Raw genomic sequence first — 26267 nt, 5'->3', positions numbered from 1 at the left:
GCATGCTCGAGCCCATTGTTGTGGCCACTGTGTCATTCCATTTCATTGAGAATTTCCCTTGCCTTTGTCGGCCCTCCACTTCACCAAACATGACATCCTTCTCTAGCAGTTGGTCTCTCCTGATGCTGCAGCCAAAAAGTAACAGTATTCTTCTGTGATCCATGGGGCTTTCATTGGCTAATTTTCTGAAGTAGGTTGCCAGGCTTTCTTCCCAGCCTGTCTTAGTCTGGAGGCTCTGCTGAAACCTGTCCACCATGGGTGACCCTCCTGGAGTTTGAAATACTGGTAGCATAGCTTTCAGTATCATAGCAATATGCAAGCCACCCAGGAGGACAAACTGACAGACAGGTAAATTTTACTCTTGGATTAAGCCAGACTATCAGAATTCTGTAAACCTAAGGTACATTATTTTGGACTTCATAAAATTATTTTACTGTATTTCACCTTGGCATTTGCACCATTAGGCACATTATGAAAAATCCAGCTAGATGCAAAAGGTATGCAGGAGGTAGATGTAACAGGACGTGATGACATTTAGCTAGCTGTAGGATACAGAGAGAGGGATGAGTCTAGGAAGAGGCCCAGATTTCTGATCTGGAGAGGAATTGTTGGAGGAGTAGCAGATTAGATTAGAGTGGGGAAGGAAAGAGAAGATGGCTTTAGGTTTGAACATGTTGAATATGAAGTACCTGTGTGAACAACTTAACCCATTGCCAGCGAGTCGATTCTGACTCATACAACCCCTATAGGACAGAGTAGAACTGCCCCATAGGGTTTCCAAGGTGAGACTGGTGGATTCAAACTGCTGACCTTTTGGCTAGCAGCCTGAGCTCTTAACCACTGTGCCACCAGGGCTCTGGTACTCTTAATTTCCAGACCCCCAAGGACGTATAGAACACATTTTCATCACATGTCAACATAACATGTGGAAGAGACTGGGAATTACAACCCTCTTGGGAGTCTTGGGTACTTAATATTTGAGACACCTACATACAGTCATATCCTTACATTTAAGGATCAACTGATAGGCCATTTCCATTGGTGTGATATAAAAAGTATCTTAGAGAGCTAAGGTGTTTAATACCAGAGGCACTTTTTTTCACAATTAAACTTTACAGATTTTTATTTGTTTAAATTGAAATATTTTGATGCTCTGGTATATTTGAATTTTTTTTTAGTACAAAGCACACAAGATTCCAGGTTTTCACTTCATCTTACTAAGTGGTATTAAGACAGAAGTGCTTTTGTAATCACCAGTCAGTGACACTTTAACACCTGCTCTGTGCTCAGTACTGCGTATATTAAGCATTTCATTAATTCTTTTCAGAGAGGCAAGAAGAGAAACTGAAAAATAACAACAGAGATCTATCAATGGTAAGAGTCCCGAATATAACTTTGTGGTGAACCACTTAACATTTTCAGCAAAGGACCCTGATTTGCATCAAGCGCGTTGCACTCACCTCTTCAGAGGTGTGTAGTCTGTGTATGCCATGCATAATATATGAGTGCTCCTGGACTGCACAGAAGTAAAAATATGCTACTTCTCTTAAACTTCATTTTAATAACACAAATAGCCTCTTCAGGTTGTCTCGGGGTCATAATTTATCCTCTTCACACATTTCTTGCATAGTTTCCTTATTGTGTTTTTAAACAAAGTAGTTTATTTTCTTTTTCTCCCTTATTAATACTGAATCCTTGGTTTTATGCTGACCTGTGTAACCTCAGCACAGAAGTTGGAATATTATAGGTGGCTTTTATTAGTGCGTTTTGTTCTGAGCGTTGGACATGTCAAAGAGTGAGGAAATATGATTTCATTACTCATTATTTATAGATAGGGTTCAGTCAAGCTTGTCTTTCTAAGGTATAAAAAAACCTCTTGCTGTTGAGTTCATTCCGACTCATAGCGACCCCTATAGGACAGAGCAGAACTGCCCCATAGCGTTTTCACGGAGCGGCTTGTAGATTCAAACTGCTGACCTTTTGGTTTGCAGCCATAGCTCTTAACCGCTGTACTGCCAGGGCTCCTTCTAAGGTACAAAGCTAGGCTAATTAACATTGCTCGACTAAGTTCCTACTTCTGTGTAGTTAACACAGGATGTCTGAACTGTGCAACAGCTCTTTCACTCACCCAGAGGTCTTGAAATTCTTGTTAAGATTATAAGAGTGCATGTTATAAAAAATAACATTAATATGTGTTCGCCATAGCAAATTTGGAAGCTATAGAAGGAAGAAGAGATAAAAAATTGCCCATAAACACACCATCCAGAGATAACAACTGTTAATCTTATATCCTTATAATCTCTTGTTAATTTATATATTTATACATTAAGAAATTTATATAACTAAGAAAGGATTTTGCTGCCAGTAACAGAATACCTAAAGACTGATATACTGGCTTAAACAGGCAAAGGTTTCTTGTTTTCATGCAAGAAGTCCGCATGTTGGCAGTCCTGGGCTGGTGTAGCAGCCCACTAATGCCATCAAGGACCTGAGCTTTGCCAGCCTTAGTTTAAGACTTTTGTCTTCTTGGTTGTCTGATGGCTGCCTCACCTGCAGGTGTTACATTCATCATTTCAGGCAAGAGGAAGAATGAGCAAAAGTCCTAAGGGGATGCCATCCAAGCTTGTCCCTTAATTTTTTTTTTCCCCCCCAGAAGCTCCATCCAGTACTTGTACGTAAAACTCATTGATCAGAATTAGGTCACATGGCATCCCCAATATTATGAGGTGGCAAGGAGAAGAGGTATTGGAGTGGAGGGTGGGTTAGCTGACAAACAGCTTTTTTTCTAAAGGGTGCCCTTTTAAAAATGACATGAAACCAAAACTTTTGGGGGTGTGTCTTAGTAGCTGGAGTTTTTGTTTTTTTTTTGTTTAGTGTAAAATGACAATTTGTGGTCTCTTTACAGGTTCGAATGAAATCCATGTTTGCAATTGGCTTTTGTTTTACTGCCCTAATGGGAATGTTCAATTCCATGTGAGTATTTTTAGATTATTTTGCCTAACTATTACTCTGTGTATGTGGGCAGTTAACTTTTTTGTTAATATTTTCCATAATTTCAAAGTTCATAGAAAAGTTGTAAGGATAGTACATATATCCATTGTCCACATTCACAGTTGTCAACATTTTGCCCCATTTGCTTTCTCTCTCATTTGCAGATTATCCTCTATTTTTTCCCAGCCTCCCTGATTTTTGTGTGTGTGGGGTGGAGGGGGGGGAGTTTACAGAGCAAATTAGTTTCTCATTCAATAGTTTGTGTATAAAGTATTTCGTGACTTTGATTTCATCCCCCACAGTGTGTCAGCACTCTCCCCATTTCCGCCCTGATTCCCCCATTTTCTTTTGTCCTGATTTTCTATCCCTTCCTGCCTTCTCATCTTCGCTTTTGGGCAGATAATGCCCTTTTGATCTCGTATAATCAATTGTTCTGAGGAGTACATTCCTCTCGGGTGTTATTGTTTGTGCTAGTCTATTGTTTGTTTGGGAGGTGGTCTCTGGGAATGGCTTTAGTTCCAGGTTGGAAGAGTATCTTAGGGCCATAATCTCAGGAGTTCCTCCAACCTCTGTCAGACCAGTAAGTCTGGTCTTTTCAGTGAATTTGATTTTTTGTTCTACAATTTTCTACCACTGTGTCCAGAACTCTCTGTTGTGTTCCCAGTCACAGCAGTTGGTAGGGTATCCGGGCACCATCATCTGCAGAATATCTTGCCTGAGGTCACACAGCTAGTCAGTGAAAAGCTGGGAACAAACTTGGCTTACTTCTTTGTTTCACTGTCTTTCTTACTCTTGCTCTCTCTATATATCATTTATTTACTCATATACATTATTTATGTATTTTTCTGAATAATTGGAGCATATCCTGACCTTTTAACCCATACTTCTTAGGCACCCTGCCCCTTTGCCCATAATTACTTCAGTGTGTATCGCCTCAGAACAAGGATATTCTCTTCTGTAACCCTAATACAGTTATCAAAATCAAGAACATTTAATTTCGATAGAATACAATTATATGATAAATTTTTCACCCTTTTAATATTGGAGATATTTTATATATGAGGCAAAGGCTTAGGCATTATAGGGCCTCTAAAAAGAGTATAATACGTTTCCTCTGTTCTTAAGTTGCTTATGGGCATGCTACCTCAAAATGAAGGTAGTCATGTAAGGATGTTTTGACTCTTAAAATAGAGTCCTAACAACTATAATCTTGTTTAATGATAAGGTAAGTTACTATTGTCTAAACTAACATATAGCTGATCTGAGTAATTATGGAACCACTTTTGATAGAAGTTGGGAAAATATCCAAGGATGACAGTCATTTATTACCTTTCCAGAACTAACGTGAACCATCGCACGCATACCAGAATTTCATTCCCTTCCGCCCCTCCACCTTCCCCTTTCTTTTTGCCTGTCTCTCCCTCTGCCCTCTCCCCCTACCCCCAGCATTTCTTTCTTTCACCACCTGTGAAGTGCCTACTATATGAGAGGTTGGTTTCAGCTGGGCGAAGGCCTAGAGAAGATACCAAGAAGGGCTTTATAGAGGAGATGATTCCACAGGTTTGTCCTGTCTGCATTCTGATTCATTTCTTGCTGAAGTGTTCTTCTTGACTCCATCCCCAGTTTATTGCACACTTCTATATTCCTAGCCTTCTTTCTCCCTTTTGGAGCCCTGGTGGCACAGTGATTAAGAGCTATGGCAAGCTACAGCTGCTAACCAAAAGGTTGGCAGTTTGAATCCACCAGCTGCTCTTTGGAAACTCTATGGGGCAGTTCCACTGTCCTATAGGATCTCTTTTTGCTATTTAAAACTCACATCAAGGTTTACTTCCTCTACGAAACTTTTCATGATTCCTTCTTTACCAGACTTATGTTTGTCTCCCTCTAATAGACTAAGTCTTTCACAGTCTTTATATGTAGTAATTTATATGTCCTTAGGATTCAGGGCCTGGCACAGGTATTTGTTGACTGAATAAAAATATTTATAAGTGCTTCATGGATAAGAATCAACATAAATCCAATCCCCAGAATGTGAAGATTAATCAAATCCCCACTTTCCCACTTGTCAATCATCTCTGACACCAGCTACCCCAAGGTTCTCCCTCTCTCTGCCCCTATAGGGATCTGAAACTAGACCAGGGCTCACAAGTTAGAAGGACACTGTCGTTCAGACTGCCATATATACAGACGCCAGCTGCAAACTCGGGTTCACATGACACCCTTACTTCTAGCCTGCTGGCTGCATATCTGGGATTTTCCTACCTGGGGACCTCCTCTGGACCCCCTCCGTTTCACTTGCTGGCTCCCATTACTCCTTTGGGTTCTTTGGAACAACTCACAGGACATACTGTATTTACGATTACAGATTTATTATAGTGAAAGGATACAAATGAGGATCATCGTAGGGAAGAGATACGTGGTTAAGGCCTGGGAGGGTTCCCAGTGCAAAGCTCCCATATGTCAAAGAGGGCATGACAACCAATGCAAAGCTTCCATGTCTCAAAGAGGGCATAAGCCAAAGCAGAACTTCCATATCTCACAGAGGGCATGACAACCAATGCAGAACTTCCATATCTCACAGAGGGCATGACAACCAATGCAAAGCTTCCATGTCTCACAGAGGGCATGACAACCAATGCAAAGCCTCCATGTCTCACAGAGGGCATGACAACCGATGCAAAGCCTCCATGTCTCACAGAGGGCATGACAACCGATGCAAAGCCTCCATGTCTCACAGAGGGCATGACAACCGATGCAAAGCCTCCATGTCTCACAGAGGGCATGACAACCGATGCAAAGCTTCCATGTCTCACAGAGGGCATGACAACCGATGCAAAGCCTCCATGTCTCACAGAGGGCATGACAACCGATGCAAAGCCTCCATGTCTCACAGAGGGCATGACAACCGATGCAAAGCTTCCATGTCTCACAGAGGGCATGACAACCGATGCAAAGCTTCCATGTCTCACAGAGGGCATGACAACCGATGCAAAGCTTCTATGTCTCACAGAGGGCATGACAACCGATGCAAAGCCTCCATGTCTCACAGAGGGCATGACAACCGATGCAAAGCTTCCATGTCTCACAGAGGGCATGACAACCGATGCAAAGCTTCCATGTCTCACAGAGGGCATGACAACCAATGCAAAGCTTCCATGTCTCAAAGAGGGCAGACAACCAGGATGCTCTCGCAGCCTCTGCGTTCAGAGCTTTTATTGGCTTCATTACCATAGTCATGATTGAGGTCTCATCGTATATGCATGATAGGTTAAATCAGGCCTCCTGAGGTTGGTTGTTGCGGGACTACCAGGTGGCCTTTCTGGTCTGGCAGCCCCCTCATCATTAGCACAAATCCTCAGGTGTGGCCTGGAGGTTTTAGAAAATAAAGGCACCTCAGTCACTCAGGTGAGTCCAAGAATTGTCCCTTAGGAACTAAGGACAAAGGTGAAGTTTTTTTTTGTAAAGCGATTCATTACTGCACAAGTGCACAGCCCTGTTTCCTCAGTCATATTACCTGTACTGTGCTGAAGTAAGACTTTGACTATATTTGAAACATGAATCAAAAATTTTAAATGGCAATTACTGATTTCCAAGATGCCAAAGATCTTTTATGAAAATATTAGTGAACCAGTTACAGTAGAACCGAACAAACTCTCAAATTTATGAGCATCTAATTGATAAAAATGTCTTTACCAGCTCTTAGGATATAGTTTTATTTTAGTCCATGATAGCTCGAAAGTTTCAATTATAAGAGGCTAGTCGTGGCACCAATCCTAGCAAAAAAAAAAAAAAATTTTTTTTTTTTTTTTTTTAATCCTAGCAGTAAATCTTGACAGTTTAAATCCCCTATTAATCCACCAACAGTGTTGGGAAAAATAATGCAAAATTATGCATCCTAGCCCTAGTAACGCAGTGGTTAAGAGCTCTACTGCTAACCAAAAAAGGTCAGCAGTTTGAATCCACCAGCTGCTCCTTGAAAGCCCTATGGGGCAGTTCTACTCTGTCCTGTAGGGTCACTAAGAGTCGTAATCAACTTGATGGCAGCAGATGTTGGCAAGTCAGTAAGGTAAATTTAATTTTCACAGCTATGATCTCCTTAACGATGGGTGGGGGGATTGACATTAGATATGAGTAGGGAGAAGTCTTGACTTGTGTCAGAGAGCAAACTGGAGCTTCTGTTAAAATTAAAGAGATTTATCGAAGGAATAGAAAGATCCAGGTCGGGCAGCCTTTGTGAGAATTCACAAAAGTACTCCAGTGTAGGAAAATCCAGGAACTTAAAAGGAAAAAAAATTCTGATTGGTTGATATTCATAAAATCATGATTTAATAGACACCAGACAATTGCAAGATCCATTAAGCATTGTTTTGATGGATTTTGGAGGGGGCAGTCTGAGTGAGTACCCGTCCCGGTAGCACACTGTGAAAGGAAGGGAAGGAACCTACAGGCTCCCTGAGGTATTTCAGCTAGCTGACTTTTGAGAGTCTGCTCAGAATAAGCAGTAAAAAAAAAAAAATGGAGTCAGGGCTAAATCTATGGCAGAAGCCTCTCCTTAGGCCAAGCACCTAGATTTTTAGGGCTCCTTCACCCTTTTTTGTTTTTCACCCTAGTGAACTAAGTTGTGAAACATGGAAATGAATCATCTTGGCTTATGTTCATATTCACAGATAGGAGAGAATGTTCACATTTTTCGAAGATTTTGCCAATTCTCTGATACTTTTCTGTGGTTAAAACTAGATTTTAACACATAGTTTGGTTTGAATCCATAGGTGGTTTAGTTACCAAATGAAGCTAATATATTTTATTTAAATGATAGAATCACACAACCACGAAGTATAATAATTTATTTATTTTTTCCCTCTTTGAGTCAGTAGTCATTTTTGTTTGCTTTTCATCCTTTGATTTTTTCCCGTTCCAGTTTTGAATTTTCTCTGACTATGGTACGTGAATATTTATATAAGTTTCAAGTATTTAATTTTTTGTTTATTCCATTTAAAAGGCTGCATGCATTTATGTTTGTGTGTGCCCAACATTGTGAAAGGTAAAAGAAAATTGCTCAGGCCAACCCTTCAAGGTGCTTATTGCCTTAGAGTAGGCAACATTGATTTACTTGTTGAAAATTTGCTCTTCTTTTCTATGTATAGGGCGTTTGTAATTTGTAGACGCTCCATTATAGAGGTCTCTTTAAAAGGGAGAGATTGTGTAACAATAACTCACTTCCCAATTACTTTTCATTTTCTTGGCAACAGAGAAGAGCCTGTCTCTGGGCCTTGAGAAGTTCTTTTTCTTTACGTTATTACTGGGACTTTCTTGGAGTCCATTTTGTTCCCTGCCAAAGCAGCACTCATCCCTTATATTTATGTCTCTCGGGTGTACTCAATTCTCTCAGTCACCTGCAATTGAAACCTTTATTGTTTCCCTCCCTCTCCTTGTTCCTTTCTTTCAGCATTTATTATTTGCCCTATGCCAAATTTAATTCTAGGCACTAAGTTACCTCTAATACTTTCAACTCCCTATTCCATCAGTTAACGGTTCCTGTTCATTCTATCTCCCTCTGTATGTCTAGCCATCCAGCCAGCCAGCCAGCCATCTGCGTATGTGTATCCTTCCGCCCGCATATCCGTCCAACCGCATATCCATGCCCTATTTTGTCCATCTTAGTGCCAGCTTCCATCCTCATTCCAGCACTCATTTCTTTTTTCCCCCTCTAGTAATTGTTTGGCTATGAAAGGAAGGGTTGACAGTTCGAACCCTCCCAGCAGCCTCTTGGGAGAAAGACCCTGGCAATCTGTTCTCTTAAAGATTATAGCCTAGAAAACCCTATGAGGCAGTTCTGGTCTGTCACATGGGGTTGGTATAAGCTGAAAGCAATTTGACGTCATCTAACAACAACAACATCATATGCATGTGAAAGCTGGACAGTGAATAAGGAAAACCAAAGAAGAATTGACGCCTTTGAATTGTGGTGTTGGCGAAGAATATTGAGTATACCATGGACTGCCAAAAGAACCAACAAATCTGTCTTGGAAGAAGTACAACCAGAATGCTCCTTAGAAGCAAGGATGGCGAGACTGCGTCTTAAATACTTTGGACATGTTGTCAGGAGGGATCAGTCCCTGGAGAAGGACATCATGCTTGGCAGAGTACAGGGTCAGCGGAAAAGAGGAAGACCCTCAACGAGGTGGATTGACATAGTGGCTGCAACAATGAGCTCAAACATAACAACGATTGTAAGGATGGCACGGGACTGGGCAGTGTTTCGTTCTGTTGTGCATGGCGTTACTATGAATCAGAACCAACTTGACGGCACCTAACTCGGCTACTAACCATGAGGTTGGTGGTTTGAACCCACCGAGAAATGCCTTGGAAGGAAGGCTTTGTGACCTGCTTCCGAAAGGTCACAGCCATGAGAACCTGAGGAACGCAGTTCTACTCGGCAGCACATTGGGCTGCCATGAGTTGGAATCATCTCTATGGCAACTGCTTTGGGTTTTTGTTTGTTCGTTTGTTTAACTTGAGTATTACAGTGGCCTCCTAACTGCTCTCCTTTCTGTTGATATCTCCTCTCCAGTCTCTCCAACTTTGTTAAGTTGACCATCCTCAGAATCCTGTTACTCAGAACAACATCTACTGATTGAATGGTCACAGGGCTGGGCACGTTTTACATATGTTATCCTTTTAGTTCTCTTAACCTCCCTCTGAAATAGGGATTATAATCCTTATTTTAAAGATAAGGCAGTGAAACTCCGGTTATTTGCTTTGCCCGAGGTCTCAACGCTAGTGGATGTTGAGTGGAATTTAACCCATGACTTGCTGACTCTAAAGTCCATGCTGTTGTCACCATGTGTCTCTGACTACTGACTTAAGTCAAGCTTCTTACCCTGACTTTCAGGGCGTTCCATGCTTTGGTACCAGCTCGTTTTCAAGCTTTTTTTCTTTTCACTACCTACAAATTACTTTGTTCTAGTGCACTATTCACTGTTTTGGAAACACATTTTTTCACATGAATTTTAAAATCGGTCAAGTGTCACTTTAAAATTATCCCTTTGGAGTTTTGATTGAAATTGTGTTAAATTTATACCTTAGTATATTTTTTAAATTTTATTGTGTTTTAGGTGAAAGTTTACAGCACAGATTAGTTTTTCATTCAAAAATTCCTACACAAATTGTTTTGTGACATTGATTACAATCCCTGCAATGTGTCAAAACCCTTCCCCTTTTCACCCCGGATTCTCCCTGTCCATTTGTCCAGTTTTCCTTTCCCTTCCTGCCTTCTCATCTTTGCTTTTGGGCAGGTGTTGCCCATTTGATCTCATATACTTGACTGAACATGTTCCCTACATGTGTTACTGTTTTATAGGCCTGTCTAATCTTTGGCTGAAAGGTGGAACTCAGGACTGGCTTCAGTTCTGAGTTAGCCGGGCATCTGGGGGCCATAGTCTTGGGCGTTCCTCCAGTTGCTGTCTGGTCTTTTTGTATGAATTTTAATTTGGCTCTACTTTTTTCCCCAGCTCTGTCTGTGTCCTCTATTGTGATCCCTGTCAGAACGGTCGGTGGTGGTAGCCAAGCACCATCTATTTCCTCTGGACTCAGGCTGGTGGTGGCTGTGGCTTATGTGGTCCATTAGTCCTTTCAACTGATATTTTCCTTGTGTCCTTGGTTTTCTTCATTCTCCTTTGCTCTGGACAAGATGGGACCAATAATTGTATTTTAGATGACGGTTAACAAGCTTTTAAGACCCAAGACACTATGAACCAAAGTAAGATGTAGAATTTTCTTTATGAACTACTTTATGCCGATTGACCTAGCATGCCCTCTGAGGCCATGGTCCCCAACCCACAGCCCCAGTAACTTGATCCCTCAAGGTGTTTGGATGTGTCTAAGAAGCTTCTATGACTGCCTTGGTCAAGTTGTGTTGCCTTTCTCTACATTGTGTGTCTTTCCCTTCACCAAAGTTAACTTGTCTACTATCTAGTTAGTGACTTCCACTTGCCATCCTTCCCTTCCCTCGTAATCACCTAATACATTAATTTTGAGTTTATTAGTCACCTTTATAATTCTTAATCTTCCCTCCAGGAACATGGTATTTCTGCTAAATCTACTTTTATGTACTTTTTTCCAAATAAATCTTACATATGTTTTATTTTTCTAGCTTGTTGCTGTTGGTATATAAATAATCAGTTTTTGTGATTTTATTTTCTAACTGGCCATCTTGCTGAACTCCTATGGTTTCTGCTGTTGTTATTGTTAAGTGCCATCAATTTGGCTCAGACTCACAGGGAATCTGTGTACAGCAGAATGTCAGGTTCTGTGCCATCCTCACAGCCATTCCTATATTTGAGCCCACTGTTGCAGCCACCATGTCAGTCCATCTCATTGAGGGTCTTGCTGTTTTTCGCCAATGCTCTGCCTTACCAAGCATGATGTCTTTCTCTAGGGACTGATCCCTCCAGATAACATGTCCAAAGTTGATAAGATGGAGTCTCACCGTCCTTGTTTCCAAGGAGCACTCTGGCTGTAGTTCTTCCGAGACAGACTTGTTAATTCTTCTGGCAGTTCACGGCATATTCAATATTCTTCGCCAACACCATAATAGGTTCTAGTAGGTTTTAACTTGATTCTCTGATTTTCTAGATAGATAAGCATATCATCAGACAAATAATTTTGTCTCATTGTTTCCAAATCCCCTCCCTCTCACTCTTTCTCCTTCCCTCCCTTCCATCCCCCCTGTAATTCTAATTTATATTGAATTAGAACAACCAGAGGAGGGTTAAATACTTAATGATGAAAAATAGAAGGTACCAATAAAGATAAGGAGGACATGAAGAGAATGCTTATGTCACCACTATAATACTTAAGAAGTTTGTAGAGGACTGAGATTTCAAAGTTATATGCAAGAAAATGTTGGGAACAAAATTACTTTCCTAGTCAGCAGAGCCCCCGTATATTCCTTTCTGAATTTTCGTAGCACTTATCACCTGTATATTACCATTTAATACTGAATGGTCATCTCTCATGTGTTCTGCAGTGCGTTATGTATTTTTGTTTTATTTGCCATCTACTAAAGCTCTATGTCAATAGCTGTTATTTAAAATGTATGTCCTATATGATTTTTAACAGACTTAAAGATATAACAGGTACTCAACAAATAAGTTATACAGTTCATCAGTACAAGATAAAATATCATTCAATGGTTTTTTTTTGTTTGTTTTATGCTATAAGTTCTCCTTGCTATAAAAGTCAAATGGAGTATCTTAGAAGGAAAATGATATGAAGAATTTTATTATTAGGCTTACCTTCTTGTAAAAGACAACTATTGGCAGTAAGAAAAGCTTTCCCTTGGTTTTTTGTTTGTTTGTTTGTTTGCTTCGTTTTTTATTTGTAGGCTTTTTAATATTTTATTGTGTTTAGGTGAAAGATTACAGAGCAACTTGGTTTCGCATTCAACAAATTGTACATAAAGCATTTGCAATCCCCACACTGTGTCAGCACTCTCCGTGTTTCCACCCTGAGTTCCCCTTTTACTTTCCTCCGGTTTCCCTACCCCTTCCTGCCTTTTAATGTCTGGTTTTAGGCAAATGATGACCTTTTGGTCTCCTGTAATTGTTCTACAGAGCACACTTCTTTTTTGGTGTTATTGTTTATTTTATATGGCCTGTCTGTTGCTTGACTGGAAACTGTTTTCCAGTAACAGCTGTGATTCCAAGTCGGGTGTCGTAGAGCCATAGTCTCAGAGGTTCCTCCAGTCTCAGGCCAGTAAATCTGGTCTTTTTTTATGGATTAGATTTTTTGTTCTACATTTTTCTCCCACTCTGTCTGGAATCTTCTGTTGTGGTCCTGGTCTGAGTGGTCGGTAGTGGTAGCCAAGCACCATCTAGTTCTTCTGGTCTCGGGGTTGTGAAGGCTATGGCGCACGTGATCCCTTAGTTTTTTGGATTAATTACTCCTTGAGTCTTTGGTTTTCTTCACTCTCATTTGCTCCAGACAAGAAGAGGCCACTGGTTGTATCTTAGATGGCTGCTTGTAAGCTCTTAAGATCCTAGATGCTGCTCACCAAAGTAGGATGGACAACTTTTTTTTAAAATAATTTTTATTGTGCTTTAAGTGAAAGTTTACAAATCAAGTCAGTCTCTCACATATAAACTTACATACACGTTACTACTTACTCTCCCCCTAATGAGACAGCCCACTCCCTCCTTCCAGTCTCTCTTTCCGTGACCATTTTGCCAGCTCCTAACCCCCTCTACCCTCCTGTCTCCCCTCCAGACAGGAGATGCCAACATAGTCTCAAGTGTCCACCTGATGCAAGTAGCTCATCCCTCATCAGCATCTCTCTCCAACCCATTGTCCAGTCCAATCCATGTCTGATGTGTTGGTTTCGGGAACGGTTCCTGTCCTGGGCCTACAGAAGGTTTGGGAACCATGACCGTGGGGTCCTTCTAGTCTCAGTCAGGCCATTAATCCTGGTCTTTTTATGGGAATTTGGGGTCTGCATCCCACTGTTCTCCTGCTCCCTCAGGGGTTCTCTGTTGTGTTCCCTATCAGGGCAGTCATCGGTTGCGGCCGGTCACCATCTAGTTCTTCTGGTCTCAGGATGACGTAGTCTCTAGTTCATGTAGCCTTTTCTGCCTTTTGGGCTCATAATTACCTTGTGTCCTTGGTGTTCTTCACTCTCTTTTGATCCAGATGGGTTCAGACTGATTGATGCATCTTAGATGGCCGCTTGCTAACATTTAAGACCCCAGATGCCACACTTCAAAGTGGGATGCAGAATGTTTTCTTAATAGATTTTATTTTGCCAATTGACTTAGATGTCCCCTGAAACCATGGTCCCAAAACCCCTGCCCTGCTTTTCTGACCTTTGAAGCATTCAGTTTATTCAGGAAACTTCTTTGCTTTTGCTTTAGTCCAGTTGTGCTGACCTCCCCTGTATTGTTTGTTGTCCTTCCCTTCACCTAAAGTAGTTCTTATCTACTATCTAGTTAGTAAATACCCTCTCCCACTTTCCCTACCTCCTCCCTCTCATAGCCACAAAAGAATGTGTTCTCAGTTTAAACTATTTCTCGAGTTCTTGTAATAGTGGTCTTATACAGTGTTTGTCCTTTTGCAACTGGCTAATTTCACTCAGCATAATGCCTTCCAGATTCCTCCATGTTATGAAATGTTTCACAGATTCCTCACTGCTCTTTATCGATGCGTAGTATTCCATTGTGTGAATATACCATAATCTAGGTATTCATTCATCCGTTGATGGGCACCTTGGTTGCTTCCATCTTTTTGCTATTGTAAACAGTGCTGCAATAAACATGGGTGTGCATATATCTGTTCATGTAAAGGCTCTTATTTCTCTAGGATATATTCCGAGGGGTGGGATTGCTGGGTCCTATGGTAGTTTTATTTCTAGCTTTTTAAGGAAACGCCAAATCAATTTCCAAAGTGGTGTACCATTTTACATTCCCACCAGCAGTGTATAAGTGTTCCAATGTCTCCACAGCCTCTCCAACATTTATTGTGTATTTTGGATTAATGCCAGCCTTGTTGGAGTGAGATGGAATCTCATTGTAGTTTTAATTTGCATTTCTCTAATGGCTAATGATTGAGAGCATTTTCTCATGTATCTGTTAGTTGCCTGAATGTCTTCTTTAGTGAAGTGCCTGTTCATATCCTTTGCCCAGTTTTTAATTGGGTTGTTTGTCTTTTTGTGGTTGAGTTTTAGCAGAATCACGTAGATTTTACAGATCAGGCACTGGTCGGAGATGTAATAGCTGAAGATTTTTTCCCAGCCTGTAGGTGGTCTTTTTACTCTTTTGGTGAAGTCTTTACATGAGCATAGGTGTTTGATTTTTAGGAGCTCCCAGTTATCTGGTTTCCCTTCTGCATTTTTAGTAATGTTTTGTATTCTGTTTATGCCTTGTGTTAAGGGTCCTAGCATTGTCCCTATTTTTTCTTCCACGATCTTTATAATTTTAGTCTTTATGTTTAGGTCTTTGATCCACTTGGAGTTAGTTTTTGTGCATGGTGTGAGGTATGGGTCCTGTTTTATTTTTTTGCAAATGGATATCCAGTTATGCCAGCACCATTTGTTAAAAAGACTATCTTTTCCCCAATTAACTGACACTGGGCCTTTGTCAAATATCAGCTGCTCATATGAGGAAGGATTTATATCTGGATTCTCAATTCTGTTCCATTGGTCTATGTGCCTGTTGTTGTACCAGTACCAGGCTCTTCTGACTAGTGGGGCAGTATAATAGGTTCTAAAATCAGGTAGAGTGAGGCCTCCCACTTTGTTCTTCTTTTTCAGTAATGCTTTACTTTTCCGGGGCTTCTTTCCCTTCCATATGAAGTTGGTGATTTGTTTCTCCATCGCATTAAAAAATGTCATTGGAATTTGGATCAGAAGTGCATTGTATATATAGATGGCTTTTGGTAGAATAGACATTTTTACAATGTTAAGTCTTCCTATCCATGAGCAAAGTAAGTTTTTCCACTTACGTAGGTCCCTTTTGGTTTCTTGCAGTATTTGTATCGGTCTTTTACATCTTTGGTAAGATTTATTCCTGAGTACTTTATCTTCTTGGGGGCTACTGCAAATGGTATTGATTTGGTGATTTCCTCGTTGATGTTCTTTTTGTTGATGTAGAGGAATCCAGCTGATTTTTGTATGTTTATCTAGTAACCTGATACTCTGCTGAACTATTAGTTTCAGTAGTTTTCTTGAGGATTCCTTAGGGTTTTCTGTGTAGAAGATCATGTCGTCTGCAAATAGAGATAATTTTACTTCTTCCTTGCCAACCTGGATGCCCTTTATTTCTTTATCTAGCCTAATTGCTCTGGCTAGGACTTCCAGCACAATGTTGAATAAGAGTGGTTATAAAGGGCATCCTTGTCTGGTTTCTGCTCCTAAGGAAAATGCTTTCAGGCTCTCTCCATTTCGCTGTTGGGTTTGTATAACCCACTGCTGTCAAACCCCTTTATTATGTTGAGGAATTTTCCTTCTATTCCTATTTTGCTGAGAGTTTTTATCATGAATGGGTGTTGGACTTTGTCAAATGCCTTTTCTGCATCAATTGATAAGATCATGTAGTTTTTTGTCTTTTGTTTTATTTATATGGAGGATTACATTAATTGTTTTTCTAATATTGAACCAACCTTGCATACCTGGTGTAAATCCCACTTGGTCATGGTGGATTATTTTTTTTGATATGTTGTTGAATTCTATTGACTAGAATTTTGTTGAGAATTTTTGCATCTATGTTCATGAGGGATATAGGTCTGTAATTTTCTGTTTTTGTGCTGTCTTTAGGTAGTTTTGGTATCAGGGTTATGCTGGCTTCATAGAATGAGTTAGGGAGTATTCCATCCTATTCTATGCTTTGAAATACCTTTAGTAGTAGTGATGTTAACTCTTCTCTGAAAGGTTGGTAGGACTCTGCAGTGGAGCCATCCGGGCTGGGGCTTTTTTTTATTGGGAGTTTTTTGATTACCTTTTCGATCTCTTTTTTGTTATGGGTCTATTTAGTTGTTCTACTTCTGATTGTGTTAGTTTAGGTAGGTAGTGTGTTTCTAGGAATTCATCCATTTCTTCTAGGTTTTCAAATTTGTTAGAGTACAATTTTTCATAGTAATCTGATATGATTCTTTTAAGTTCAGTTGGGTCTGTTGTGATACGGCCCATCTCATTTCTTATTCGGGTTATTTGTTTCCTATGTTTCTTTAGTCAATCTGGCCTCTGGGTTATCAATTTTGTTAATTTTTTCGAAGAACCAGCTTTTGGCTTGTCAATTCTTTCAATTGTTTTTCTGTTCTCTAATTCATTTAGTTCTGCCCTAATTTTTATCATTTGTTTTCTTCTGGTGCCTGATGGATTCTTTTGTTGCTCTGTTTCTATTTCTTCAAGTTGTAGGGACAGTTCCCTGATTTTGGCTTTTCCTTCTTTATGTATGTGTGCATTTATTGAAATAAATTGACCTCTGGGCACTGCTTTCGCTGTGTTCCAGAGGTTTTGATAGGAAGTGTTTTCATTTCTCGTTGCATTCTATGAATTTCTTTATTCCCTCCTTAATGTCTTCTATAACCCAGTCTTTTCTGAGCAGGATATTGTTCAGTTTCAAGTATTTGATTTCTTTTCCCTGCTTTTTCTGTTATTGATTTCTACTTTTATGGCCTATGGTTTGAGAAGATGCATTGTAATATTTCTATGTTTTGGATCCTACAAAGGTTTGTTTTATGACCTAATATGTGATCTATTCTAGAGAATGTTCCATGTGCACTAGAAAAAAAAAGTATACTTTGCAGCTGTTGGGTGGAGTGTAGAACTTTGTTTTTATGTACTGTGTTACGCCAGTGGACATAGATATCCTGAGTCTATGGTCCTTAGCCTTTAAACCTAGTATCTTCATCCCAGGAGTTGTTTGGTTGGGCATAAAAAGTTTCCATGACGGTGCCCCTTGTGTGTTCTATTGTCCGTATTAGTATACATGCAACATCTACAATATGTATGTAGAGATATCCACAACTTAACCTGTATCTGCAGGTTGGTATGCTCCCTTACATCTTCCCATGCCTCTTTAGCATACCTATCTACCTGTGTCTCAAAAAAAAAAAAAACAAACTCACTGCCATTGAGTCAATTCTGACTCATAGCAACCCTACAGGACAGAGTAGAACTGCCACATAGGGTTTCCAAGGAGCACCTGGGGGATTCGAAATGCCAGCCTTTTGGTTAGCAGCCGTAGGTCTTGACCACTGTGCCACCAGGGTTTCCTTCTACCTGTGTATCTCTTCGTAAATTATTTTTGTTAATGCTGTTGTTGCAGGATTGTCTGTGTTTCAACAACTGCTGTAGTTGCCCATTGTTCTTGTGTTCCTGTCAGTGTCTTCCCTTTTGCCTTTATCATGTTGAGCTGACTTCCCCCGTATAGTGTATTGCCTTTCCCTTCACCAGTATTCCCACGTGTCTTCTGTCTCTTTAGTGATTTATTCTCACTTACCCTCCCTTCCCTGGTAATCATCAAGGAATGTTTTTTTTCTGTGTGTAAACCTTTTCTTGTTTTTTTTTATAATAGTAGTCTCCTACAATATTTGTCCTTTTGTGATTGGCTTGTTTCAGTCAACATAATGTTCTCCAAATTCGTCCATGTTCCGAGATGCATTGCAGATTTGTTGTTATACTTTATCGTTGCATAGTATTCCATTGTGTGTTTGTATCACAGTTTGTTTATTTGTTCCTCCGTTGATGGGCACTTCCGTTGTTTCCATCTTTTTGCTATTGTGAATAATGCGCAATGAACATGGGTGTGCTTATGCCTATTCCTGTCACAGCTCTTATTTCTGTCGGGTATAATCTAGGAATGGGATTGCTGGATCATACAGTATTTCTATTTCTAGCTTATTAAGGAAACGCCATATTGTTTTCCATAGTGGCATTCCCACCAGCAGTGTATAAGAGCCCCAGTCTCCCCACAACCTCACCAGCATTTGTTGTTTTATGTTTTTTTCGTTAGTGCCATTGATGTCGGGTGAGATGGTATCTCATTGTAGTTTTAATTTGCATCTATCTAATGTCTAATGATTGCGAGCATTTTTTCACGTGTTTGTTAGCTGCCTGTTCTCTGGAGAAATGGCTGTTTATGTCCTTTGCCTGTTTTTCATTTGGATTTTTTGTCTTTTTATTGTTGAGATTGAAATTTTCTATAAATTTTAGAGATTAGCCCTTTATTGGATATGTCATAGCCAAAAATTTTTTCCCAGTGTATAGGTTTTCGTTTTGTCTTTTGGAGAGGTCTTTTGATGAGCACAAGTGTTTTATTTTTAGAAGGCCCAATTCATCTAGCTTATCTTCTGCTGTTTGTGCATTTTTAGTTATGGTTGGTATACTATTTATGCCATGTATTAGGGCCCCTAGGTTTGGCCTCTGTTTTTTCTTCCGTGGTCTTTATAGTTGTAGGTTTTATATTTAGGCCTTCGATCCATTTTGAGTTAGTTTTTGTGTATGGTGTAAGGTATGGGTCCTGTTATATTTTCTACAGATACCCAGTTTTTCCGGCACCATTTGTTGAAGAGACTGTCTCTTCTCCATTTAATGGACTTTGAACCTTTGTCAAAGATGAACTGTCCATAGCTAGATGGATTTACTTCTGGGTTTTCAGTTCTGTTCCATTGGTCTATGTGTCTGTTACTGTACCAGTACCAAGCTGTTTTGACTGCCATGGCTGTGTTCTAGATTCTGAGATCAGGAAGCATGAGGCTTCTATTTTGTTCTTCTTCAGTAATGCTTTACTTACCCATGGCCTCTTTCCTTTTCATATAAAATTTGTGATTAGTTTTTCTATCTTGTTAAAGAATGCTTTTGGAATTTGGATTGGAATTATCTTTCATTTGCTTCATTTTTGTTGATTTTATGTTTATTGAGTTTTATATTTTCTTTATTTTGGTGGGTAGGTTTGTTAATTTTCTTTGTGGTTACTTTGTGGTTTACCTTTATCATTCTATGCTTTAAAAGTCTGTTATCTGTAGATATCCTCTTGACTTCCTCCCCATATGGAAGTTCTGTAACTACACCATTCATTCCCCCTTTTTGTTTCGAAGTTGTTGATTTCAGATTGACATCTCTGATTCCCTGTTTTCAGTTCTGTATCTTTATTTTACTTTTGAGATTTCTCTGTCTGGTTAGGCATGTTGATGATGCCAGTCATATGGCTTACTCTCACATTGTTGTCTGCTGTCTTTCTCTATCCAAAGGACTCCCTTTAATATTTCTTGTAAAGAAGGTCTGGTTTTTACAAATTCCCTTAATTTCTGTTTATCTGGGAATGTCCTAATTTCGTCATTGTATCTGAGAGACAGAGTGGTGGGGTGGGCAACCGGGGATTGCCAGGCACTGCCTCTAGCAGGGGAGGGGCAGGGTGAGTGACGGGGAGAGGGGAGGAGGTCTCTCATAAGTGCTCTTTTCGGCAGTGGAGAGGTGGTGGAGAGACGGCCAGCCAGGGGTCTCGCAGATGCTTTCTCTGGTGGTTGAGTGGTATGGCAGTAGGCAGCAAGTGGGGAGTGATGGGAGAAAAAGGAGGCAGAGAGAAAAAGGGACGTTTGTTTATTGTTCCGTCCTCACCACCCGCCTACCAGTCAGGTACTGCCACTGGAGAGTCACCCTGTCTCTAGGTCCTGGCTCCCTCCCTACTCTGTGTATGCTGGGATCATTGAAGCTCTCGTCCTCCTTCCTGTACTTCCGCTCTTTAGATCCAGTTCATATCCTGCTCCATAATCCAGGAAGCTGGACTGTATGAAGAAGAACACGGCATCAGGATTGAAGAAGACTTGTTAACAACCTGCGTTATGCAGAGGACACATCCTTGCTTGCTGAAAGTGAAGAGGACTTGAAGCACTTATTGAAGATCAAAGACCAGAGCTTTCAGTATGGATTACACCTCAACATAAAACCAAAATCCTCACAACTGGACCAATAAGCAACATCATGATAAACAGAGAAAAGATTGAAGTTGTCAAGGATTTCATTTTACTTGGATCCACAGTCAACACCTATGGAAGCAGCAGCCAAGAAATCAAAAGACGCGTTGCATTGGGCAAATCTGTTGCAAAGGACCTCTTTAAAGTGTTAAAAAGCAAAGATGTCACCTTGAAGACTAAGGTGGGCCTGACGCAAGCCATGGTGTTTTCAGTCACCTCATATGCATGCCAAAGCTGGACAATGAATAAGGAAGACTGAAGAAGATTGACAGTTTTGAATTGTGGTATTGGCAAAGAATATTGAATATACCATGGTCTGCCAAAAGAAAGAACAAATCTATTTTGCAAGAAGTACAACCAGAATGCTCCTTAAAAGCAAGGATGGCAAGACTGCGTCTTACATACTTTGGACATGTCAGGAGGGATGAGTCCCTGGAGAAGGACATTATGTTTGGTAGAGTAGAAGGTCAGCGAAAAAGAGGAAGACCCTCAACAAGATAGATTAACACAGTGGCTGCAGCAGTGGGCTCAAGCATAACAGCGATTGTGAGGATTGTTTTGGTCTGTCGTACACAGGGTTGCTATGAGTCAGGACTGACTCTACGGCACCTAACAGCAACAACACGTATCCCGCTCACCTTGTTTCACTCCAAGTATGTCAACACGGTTTCTGTGTCTCCTGTTGGGAGTTCTGTGATGTTGTCCTCCTGTGCTCCTCAGCCAGGGTTGGTGCTGACTTTGTCTCAGAACGCCCCCGCCGTGCCGGTCTGTCTGGCAGAGCACCTCTGTGTATCTCTCTTTGTTCACTGCTGTTGTTCAGTTTCTTTTTCTATTCGGTGTTTGTACTAATTCTGTATCCTTTCATTTGATGCTCAGGGTTCTGAGGTTGTCATCTGAATCTATTTTACTTTGTTTCTCAGGTCTTCGCTGTCGAGGAATGGCATGGTGTGTCTGACTAGGCTGCCTTTTTGAGTTGATCCCTGGAAGAGATCTGGAAAGTCATTTAACAGTTAACTTCTGTCCCATTACAGGAATTCTATCAATAATATTTCTAGCAGATAATCTGCCATCCTCGTTCCCAGCAATGAGGAGCTTGATGGTTTCTGAGATAACTTGTACTTTTATTGAATAGCTTTTAGGGTATGAAAGTGATTCCTTTTACTGGGTCAAAATATGCCTCCCTGTACCGCTACTCATTAGTAGTGGTTCTGCCCTCTGTAATTACAGAGAATAAGTGTACCCAACAGCATTTCAAGAAAGAATCTAGGTATAGTAAACTATCTTTCTCTTTGTTTCTCCTCCTTCTCTTTCCAGCTCTTTTCTTTATTAGGCTAGGCACCACTTCTCTCAGCCATTCCTTATATGGCAAACTTCTAGTCCTCTGGAAAATATTAATTCAGTAAAAGTAAGAATTCTGGGAAGATTTTTTTTTTTATATTTGTTGCTGGTTTAAAGTCTCATACATAGCAGATATCTGGTTTCACATAACTGAGTAACTGACAGAATATAAGAGGTTTTTGGTTACAGTTTCTAGTTGAAAATAACAAGCAATAAAATGATTATATAATCATGTTTGGTGTGCATGCTAGCGATAAGGAAGGATAAACATCTTTGACTATTTACCTCACGGTTAACTCTACAGGCGGATGGATGATCAGAGTGGCATGACTAGAACAGCATATTGTATACAGGATATGATCAGAAAATATTGGGGTACTTTTATGTAATGGAAACCGTGGTGGCGTAGTGGTTAAGTGCTATGGCTGCTAACCAAAAGGTCAACAGTTTGAATCCACCAGGCGTTCTTTGGACACTCTATGGGGCAGTTCTACCCTGTCCTATAGGGTCGCTATGAGCTGGAATTAACTTGACAGCAGTGGGTCTTTTTATTTAATATATTTTTTTAAGTTATTGCAGAAATAGCTACCATTATTGAGTACCATGTGTCAGACATGGCCAAATTAATACTTTTTTTATGATTATTAAAATTTATATCAATTTAATTGTATATCAATTTAAATAATTTTCCTCCTGGAAAAATTATTACTTTTGCTTTTTTGAAGTTGGTAGAAAAGAATGACAGTATTTACCTCAAGCAGATCTTTAAGTTTTTTTTGTCAAATATAAGTCCCCTCCTTACTGAGCTCTTTCCCTCTGTAAATATATACTACGCAGGCGGTTAGAGTATTACATGGATAGTTATACATATAGAAGATGTCAGAATCAGTCTTTTAATATTCTTTGGCATACAGCAAAACAGGAAACTTGGAAGAACCACAGTAGTTTATCTGGATATTCACATTTTTTTTTCCTTAAAAAGATGTATTGCTGTTTACCTTTTCCCCTTCCCCTTATGGGAGCATCCTAAATACCAAGTATTTTTCTAAGAGGGACTTAGAACTGTTCTAAATGGAATTATAGACTTTATTTTGATAATTCAGCTAATGCTGTCATGTTTCTCTGTAATATTATAGTTTAAATAAGTATCCCTACCCTTAACTGGCATAGTGGTTAAGTGCTACTACTCATAACCAAAAGGTCAGCAGTTCAAATCCACCAGGCGCTCCTTGGAAACCCTATGGGGCAGTTCTACTGTGTCCTATAGGGTCACTGTGAGTCAGAATTGACTCGACAGCAATGGTTTTTTTTTATGGGCCCTTAATTACATTAACTTTATAATTTTCATTATTGTCTAATTACACAACTAATTCATGGAGAGGTATTTAAAAAGCTCATATCCCTGGCATTTCGACATAAACATTGATTCATATTTTCTTTCAGCTTTTTTCTTAGTTTTTCTGATTTAGAAAAATTTAGATCACAATGTATATACAGTTTAATAATGTGTTTTTTTCATGGCCACTATATATTCTATGAACTCCTATTCAGAAATGTTTATCCTGTTTAATGTATATATTTGGGGTCTTTGGGACTTGGAAAAGAATCCTTCAAGTCTTATATCATGGTTTAGAAGAACAATTCTCAAAGTGTATTCTGGAGAACGTTGATGGTCTTTGAGACCCTTTCAGAAGGTCTTTGAGGTCAAAATTATTTTCACAATAATTGTAAGATATTATTTGTCTTTTTTACTCTCCTTCTGTCATAAATATACAGTGGAGCTTCCCAGAGGTTTCATGATGTGTGTGATATTGCAGCAGACTGAGTGCTGAAGCAGCTGTGACAATTCAGTTGGCTTCTATTAAGCTAAACATCAAGGAGATTTGCAAAAATGCAAAACCATGCCAGTCTTCTCACTGATTTTTAAAAACGAACTAATATTTTAACATTTATTTTTAATTTCTAATATGGGAAATATAGATAGATAAACTTACATAAACAAGCTCTTTAGGGTCCCCCAAAATTTTTCAGAGTGTAAAGGTGTGCTGATACTAAAGAAAAATGAGAACCACTAGTTTAGAAAAAGATTGATGGGAATAGTCTAGGCCCTTCCTTACATCCTTTTACTTTAGATCTCTTTTTAGCACATTACCCTTTTTTTTGTTTTGTTTTTTCCAGAGATCAAGAGACTAAGTTCTATTTCGGTCCCAGATTCTTCTCTGGAAACATGAAACTTGTCAGTCTTCCAAAAATAACATGATTTGTTTTTTCCTTTTTAGATTTGATGGTAGAGTGGTGGCAAAGCTTCCCTTCACCCCCCTTTCCTACATCCAAGGGCTGTCTCATCGAAACCTGCTGGGAGATGACACCACAGACTGTTCCTTCATCTTCCTGTACATTCTCTGTACCATGTCGATTCGGCAGGTGAGTGGCCACATCCACCGCTGACTATGTGTATTCTTCCTGCTGTCATATCCTAAATTAGTTTTTACTTCCGTAGTACTGGAAGCATTTACTCACTGCTACTGAGATCTGTCAGTTGCTTGCTTTAGAATTCCAGTATATCACCCGGAAACTGCTTTAAAGGTATAAAGGTCTACATAACTGATCCTTAGGGATGGGAAATAGTGATAAAACCAAACGTGGTTTCCACACCCTATTCTCAGAGCTCTCAGGTTCCTTCTTCAGTGCAACTCCCTAAAGCTATAAAAGAGTGGGTTGTTCTTCCCAGTATCATTTCTTCTTTGTTATAGACCAGTTCATTTTGGCAGTTCAGGGCACAAGTAAGTGTGATAAGTTGGCAATTTTAAATTATTCACAGTTGAGATAAAACCTGGGCTATGGAATTTACAGGTGATCAACATGATGACCTGACATTTCACAGTGAAAAAGAGTAAGAGCTACCGGAGAAGGACAGAATTGTGAGAGCCCAGAAGAGAGAGATCTAACACTAGGTCAGTAGGGAAAGGTTCAGGCAGAAAGGCTTAGAGATGAAGTGGCTTTCGAGATAGGACTTTAAAAATGAAAGGGATTAATTAAAGTCCCTGGCTCAAGAACTCTTGATATTTCAGGGCATTCTTTAGTTTCTGAAATACTACCATTCAGCAAGCATTGCAATGGGGATGTTGCACATACAAAGAATGTAAACATAATTCTTTCACTGTTTGTTACAGAAATTATTCTTTCAGAGTCGTCTTTATTTCCCCCTTCTGAATACTATCTATGGCAGCAGATTTTTGGTTGACTTGGCATGTGAAAATCAGTAGGAAATGGAGTAATAGTTTGAAGCTCACGGAGATCTTTAAGCCCACGTTGCATCATACTTTCCCACCTTACCTCTCTTCGTATCCCCACAAACAGCGCGCCAGCCATTCTGGCCTGCCTGACAGTTTCCATATTACACTCACCCAAGTACACTTTTTGCTGATGCCCTTCCTTTTGTCTAGAATGCCCACTCCCCCGTCTGCCTGTTAAATGCAACTATATTTCAAGGCTTCCAGGAATCATTTTCTGACTCTTACTGCATTGTGAAGGGTAGACGTAGAAAGGGCGTGGCTGGGTGCAGAAATACCGGTTAGAGGACAATTCATAGTAGTCTCGGCAAAAAAATAATTATGTTCTGAACTACAACAGCAGTGAGAAGATGAAGGGGGCACAGAATTGAGAAACACATAGAAGGTAAAACCCGGAGAACTTAATGATTGGTTTAACGTGAAGGAGAAGGTTACTCCCAGGTTTCTGGCTTTGGCGACTAAGTGGAGGATAGTTTCATTAAGAGGTTGGGAAAAGGAGAAAGAAGAATAGATTCACTAGACGTGCTGAGGTGTTGGTGGAGCAGCTGAGTCAGTCTGTCCAGCAGGAAGCTGTACTCTGGTGTAGCTGAGGTGTGTGTTACCCCTAAACATGTTGAAAATTCTCTGCCATGGAACATTTTGGTTTTTCCAAAAGTGAAAACCAGGACAATGACAACACAGATCTCTTTGTTGGTTTAACAGAGGATTGCTGATCCCGATAAAATGTTGCTCTTTAATTTGATTGTTTAAATTGGAAATTTTTTAATTGTGGCTTAGATAGAAAAGTTAAAAAAATATACACAATAATGTGTACATTTCACATTAAGTGACAAAGAGAAGTTATATTTTAATTACCTGCAGATTTCACTACTGTATTTTTGGTGACTCACTGTGGTCGTTTCAGACGCCTTATTTGCATTGCTACATGGATATTGCTACTTAAAAATCACCATCAAAAACTGTAGAGTTTTTTTTCTTTTTAATTTTTATTGTGCTTTAAGTGAAAGTTTACAAATCGAGTCCGATTCTCATACAAAAATTTATAAACACTTTGCTATATACTCCCTAATTGCTTTCCGCCTAATGAGACAGCACACTCCTTCCCTCCACTCTCTCTTTTTGTGTCCATATGGCCAACTTCGGACCCCCTCTACCCTCTGATCTCCCCTTCAGACAGGAGAT

At 39.9% G+C, this 26267-nt stretch overlaps 1 protein-coding gene across 1 annotated transcript in view; it reads left to right on the top strand.

Annotated features, from left to right (window-relative positions):
- TMCO1 (transmembrane and coiled-coil domains 1) overlaps nucleotides 1–26267 on the top strand; it is a 56620-nt gene that overhangs the window by 10352 nt on the left and 20001 nt on the right. Inside the window, exons 4-6 of the mRNA XM_049881120.1 lie at nucleotides 1328–1374; nucleotides 2906–2973; nucleotides 24072–24216. Coding sequence (XP_049737077.1) covers nucleotides 1328–1374; nucleotides 2906–2973; nucleotides 24072–24216 — 260 coding nt within the window. The remainder of the gene's footprint in view (nucleotides 1–1327; nucleotides 1375–2905; nucleotides 2974–24071; nucleotides 24217–26267) is intronic.

Source organism: Elephas maximus, chromosome 3 (genome assembly GCF_024166365.1).
Source record: "Elephas maximus indicus isolate mEleMax1 chromosome 3, mEleMax1 primary haplotype, whole genome shotgun sequence".
Classification (NCBI taxonomy): Eukaryota; Metazoa; Chordata; class Mammalia; order Proboscidea; family Elephantidae; genus Elephas; species Elephas maximus.
The sequence above is the reverse complement of the archived record's forward strand: the minus strand, read 5'-3'. Positions and strand labels throughout refer to the sequence as shown.